This window comes from Pteropus vampyrus, unplaced genomic scaffold, assembly GCF_000151845.1.
Source record: "Pteropus vampyrus isolate Shadow unplaced genomic scaffold, Pvam_2.0 Scaffold282, whole genome shotgun sequence".
NCBI lineage: Eukaryota > Metazoa > Chordata > Mammalia > Chiroptera > Pteropodidae > Pteropus > Pteropus vampyrus.
In genome coordinates, this window is record NW_011889063.1 from 135,367 (window position 1) to 140,037 (window position 4,671).

Here is a 4,671-nt window from a genome sequence, read left to right on the forward strand (position 1 = left end):
GGACGTCCAGACACAGTCGGCCCTGGGGAGGTTCTCTGCGAGGTGCGTCCCGCGGTCCCCGAAGCGCCAAGGCGCCCCGAATCCGCGCGCGCGCACGGCCTGCGCGTGACCCCTCATTAGTTACCAGCATTTCGCTGCTCGGTCCTTGCGTTTTTGTTGGCCGCTGGCGTGTGTGTCCTCCGTCCGTTTTGAAGGGCTTGTGTGCAGGGACCAAGGGGCGTCATCCATATTCATGAGGCAGAGTTCTCTCCAGGCCGCTAGGCGACAAAGCCCAAAGCCGGCTGTTTCTCAGCAAGCGGCTGGGGGCTGGGGTGGGAGTGGGGGATGTGGCGGGGGGCTGGGGGCGCAGGGGGGCTGCACAGCCGGGTGACCATGAACAGCCAGCCCCCTCCACCGCTCGTTAGACCTTGCCTTCTCCTCAAGTTCCCCAATTGTCGCTTGTGACAAGGCTGTCATTAGGTGATGGCTTCTTTTGGCCATTTTCAGATAAAGATAATTTCCTTAACTTCCATTTCATTTGACAATAAGCAGTTTGGGAGAGAAAGGAAGTGCTTCAGTAGTTTATGGATTAGGGTTTTGTCACTTCAAAGGCATCTTTGATCTAAAAATATGTGCTGTACCAAATTCATTATGTCTTTGCTTAAAGAGCTTTTAAATTTATTGATCTTCTCCTCAATTATTCTCTTTTTACCGTCCAATCCCGATGTGTGAGCCAGCCGTGTTGGGGGGGCCCAGGGAGTGTGGGCAGAGGCAGCGACCGCTCACTCCCGGGGCCATTAGAGGCGACACAACAGGTGCTTTTGTTTGCTGCCAGCCTCCTCCCGCCCTGCGCACAAAGGCCTCTCTGCTGCTGAGCACTTGCGGAGGGTGTTAGTCCCCGACAAGGCGGGACAGGACTATAATCGGTGTTGCAGCCTAATAGAGATTAAAAACAAAAAACAAAAAAAACTCCACGATTTGTAAAAAAATTATGCCTGCATTGTTTCCACCTCCGCCTCTGAGTCCCAGGCTAGGAACGCATTGTGGGGAGAAGCGGGGACTTCTCTGCCCACCCGCGATCGAGTGTCCCCTAGAAGCTTGTCACATGGTGCCCAGGCTCAGCTTGCTGAAGTTCTCGTAACTGGATCGTGGGATGTCACAGGGAGCAGAAAATGAGAGCGTAAGAACTCACGTGTGGAAGTTCGCTTTGCGCCGGCGCCAGACAGAGGCGGGGCTCCGTCGCTTGCTCCTCTCTGCCCCGCTGGTTGCTGTTGTTCTGGGCAAGTTTACATGGTTGTGTTTTAAACACCTAGGACAAAGGGGTAACTAGTCTATGTCCAAATGATCACGATTAACCTCTGTCTCCTAAAATTCCAAGTATACTAACATCCACTTAGGGCAGAACAGCCAATCTCTGCATCTAGGAAAAGGGATCCAAATGCGGATGCTGCTGCTGCTTCTTTGTGGTTTTTTTTTTTTGTTTTTTGGTGTAAATGTATTATTTTATTAGCTTCTTGGCAGACTATTTTATAATTTAGAGACATTCAGATGCTTTTGATAACTAGCAAGTTCATGATAGCGAATCACAATTTCAAAGTATCTACATTATAGGAAATATGTTACTTTAAAGCATGACCTTAGGTTCCTAAAAGCAATAAAATTGTCTCTTTTGAAAAGCCAGTTTCCCGACTCTCCAGACACTCATGGAGCACGTCGCCTTTCCTTCTGAAAACCTAGTTGAGAGCGTGGGGACTGCCGCGGGCCCTCCGCGCCCTCGCCGAGAGGCGGGTTACAGCGGCGCTCACCGCAGGCCGGCAGCACTTGCCGCCGGTTAGGTCATCGTTCTCTTAGGAGGTAGATGCTACATCAGCTTCGTTTCACAGACCAGGGACCTGCGGGGCGCAGAGGTGAAGTAGCGTGCCCCCTCCCTGGGACGTGGTAGGGCCAGACTCAGGGACTTTGGGCCAAAGCTTCCGTCATTAACGCCAGGGCCTAGGAGACAGCGGCCTGGGCACGTCTAAGGGTCCCCTCCTGCGTCCCCCTGGTACCGACCCTCGTCGCCTCCCCTCCCGTCATCCGGCTCCGCGGTTGGTCCTGGCCGCTTGCTCTGCGCCGTCCAAGGAGCCGGGTGAGAGCACGCGGGACAGGACAGCACCTGAGGGAGGGCAGGGCGCGTCCGGCCCGCGCTGCCCGGCGGCCCACCTGCCTGCCCCGGGGACCAGGGCACTGGCCGCCGAGTCTGAGAGGCTGCGACAGTAGGGTTCACGGTCCATCATGCCGTCTCCTCAAGGGACTCATCCCTTCTTTAAAGGTCTCTGGTGTCATTTCTCCTGACGTGTTTTAACCAGGAAACCTTGATTTCGACTTCCTTGTGAAACCACTTGGGAGGAGGAAAGCGGGCTTTGTGGAAGGATGTTTGGGGAGAAGGCGCTGTTTTGTCAGAGTTCACCGTCTTTGTGACATGCGAACGCACGGCATACACCGGCGACTGCAGCCCCGTGGGTCTGCCTCGCAGAGAAGTAAATGCCCTTCTCGCAGAGGTCGCCCTGAACACGGCGTCGGCCGCTGAGGAGCCGCCCCTCGGCCACACGAGAAAAGCCACATCATCCTCACTGTGGTGTTCAGAGCTGCGAGCCACCTTCTCCATCTCAGTGACAACACTGCCGCAGGAACCCCGTGGCTGGGGACCAGGCTGATCCGACCCCAGACGCAAACACTTCTGCCTGGGTTCTGGCCGGGGCCGTGCGGAGGCCGCCCAACCCCCCTCTTTCTTCCTCTGTTAATTGGCGGAGACCACCAGAATTTGGAGGACACAGATGTCACTGATGGTTTTGCTAGGAAGCACATTCATGCCCATCTGTTGCAGCCTAGAAGGCTGTTCATATACTCACAGGGCCTTCATTTAATTCTTTTCAGAAAGTAATGTAAATCCAGTTTACTTCGGAGGTCGCAGCCGAGACTTATGCCGATGAACCCCTGCGATTTACGGGCACGAGCGCTGCGGGCGGAAAGAGCAGCCTTTGATGCGGTGCATGCTAACGAGGCAGCCTGCCTTCCTCGGGCTCTGCGGCCCAGGGTCCTCCGGGTTCTAATGCGGCGGTGCCAGTTGGTGTGCCTGGCTTTAGAAAAAGGAAGAACACATCTAATCTTTAAACGGAAGTTCCTTCTTTCATAAGAAGTAAAAGAGAAAGGGAGGAAGCCTCGCAAGGGGCACCGCCGTCTTCAAAGATGCAGTGTGAGGGGACAGGGCTCCCCCTGCTCGGCAGCGCGAGGCCAGCCTGCGGCCACCGGCATCGCGGCAGACGCGGCCGCCAGCGTCTCCCCAGACTGGAAGCCGGAGCAGTGACCAGCGGAGTGGCTCCCTGACTTGCCACTTGTCTCACCCCCCTCTGCGTTGTCTCTGGGGTCTGCACAGGTTCATTCTGTTTCTGGGTTACCTCAGAGTATGGCACGCAGTGTGTATAGGATGCTCAGGTAATGCTTAGCTACCGTTCAGGAGTTTCAAACACAGTACAGATTATTTCATAGTTAAAGCCTCTAAGTTAGCCATGAAAGCCAAGCATTAAAGAAACAGTGGAAAACAATTTTTTTTTCTTTTGTGCCAGTAACAGCTTTTGTGAAAAGCTCATGCGTTCCAGTGGCCTAGTTTGAGCTCCTCTTTTTAGACATGTTTTCTGTGTCCCTCTCAGCTCTGTACTGGCTAAAAGCCGAGAAGGAGTTAACGCCAAGTGTCAGAGTCTGTCCTCAGTGGGGGAGGGGGAAATGGGACTCGTCTCCTTGGGGGACCTCCATGGTGAGCGGAGTACCCCAGAAACGGGGAACCAGTACCGCAGTCGCGTGACCGCTCGGAGCCGCTCTGGGGCTGTCCCAGGAAGCGCGGAGCCTCGGAACCCCCAGATCGCGCTCCTCGTCCAGGGCAGCAGGATGGTGGGAGCCACGGTGCCAGCCCTTCCTCGGCCCCTCGCCGCTGGGTGGTGTCAGGCTGTTGCTGTGCGCATGTTCTCCGGCCACAGGGCCTGCGAACGCTGGTCCAGCGCATCCGCGGGACCAGCAGGGCCAAGGGGACGCAAGTCCTGCGCATGTGCTGCGGTGGACTTACTTCTGTGTCGCCTGAGTGCGCTCTGCCGATGCCGCTGCAGAGGCCACCCCTGGGCCCGGAGACCCGTCCAGCACGCAACGGGATTGTGCGTCGGGGCGCGACAAGGACCGGGGCGGGGGTCCGACCTGCGGGCACGTCCCCGGGGGTCACCGTGCGCCGCGGGGAGCCCAACGCCTATTCCACCAAGTGGGCGAGCTCTGAGGTTTTGTTTCTTAATGCAAATAAAACCCATATCTTTCTTCTTGAAAACATCTAACTGGTCAGTTCTCCGACAGAATTTCTATTCATTAATCGAATGCGGGTCCGGAGAATTATTTAGGGACCGTCCCATTATTAGGTGGCGAAAACATCGAGGACGTAAAGGCTGCCTCGCCAAGCACTGTCCCTTCTCAAGACCATGAACACTAATGAAACCGGCGAGGAAACCCAATTCTAAGAGGGTAAACTAGGAAAAGATTGGGTGGCCCTTTAAAAAATGAAATTTTGTTTTTTGAAAACTTTTCTGACGACACCGTCTGACATCTGTGAAGCACTTTACTACACGGTAGGCGATGTTCTTCATCTTTTACCTGCATTGACCGACACTTGGAAAA

The 4,671-nt window shown here is 55.1% G+C and overlaps 1 protein-coding gene across 1 annotated transcript in view; it reads left to right on the plus strand.

Annotated features, from left to right (window-relative positions):
• The first annotated feature begins 3,741 nt into the window (after positions 1–3,741).
• Positions 3,742–4,671, plus strand: part of ALPK1 (alpha kinase 1) — a 62,862-nt gene continuing 61,932 nt past the window's right edge. The window contains exons 1-2 of the mRNA XM_023520860.1: positions 3,742–3,906; positions 3,993–4,264. Of these exons, the coding sequence (XP_023376628.1) occupies positions 3,742–3,906; positions 3,993–4,264 (437 nt within the window). The remainder of the gene's footprint in view (positions 3,907–3,992; positions 4,265–4,671) is intronic.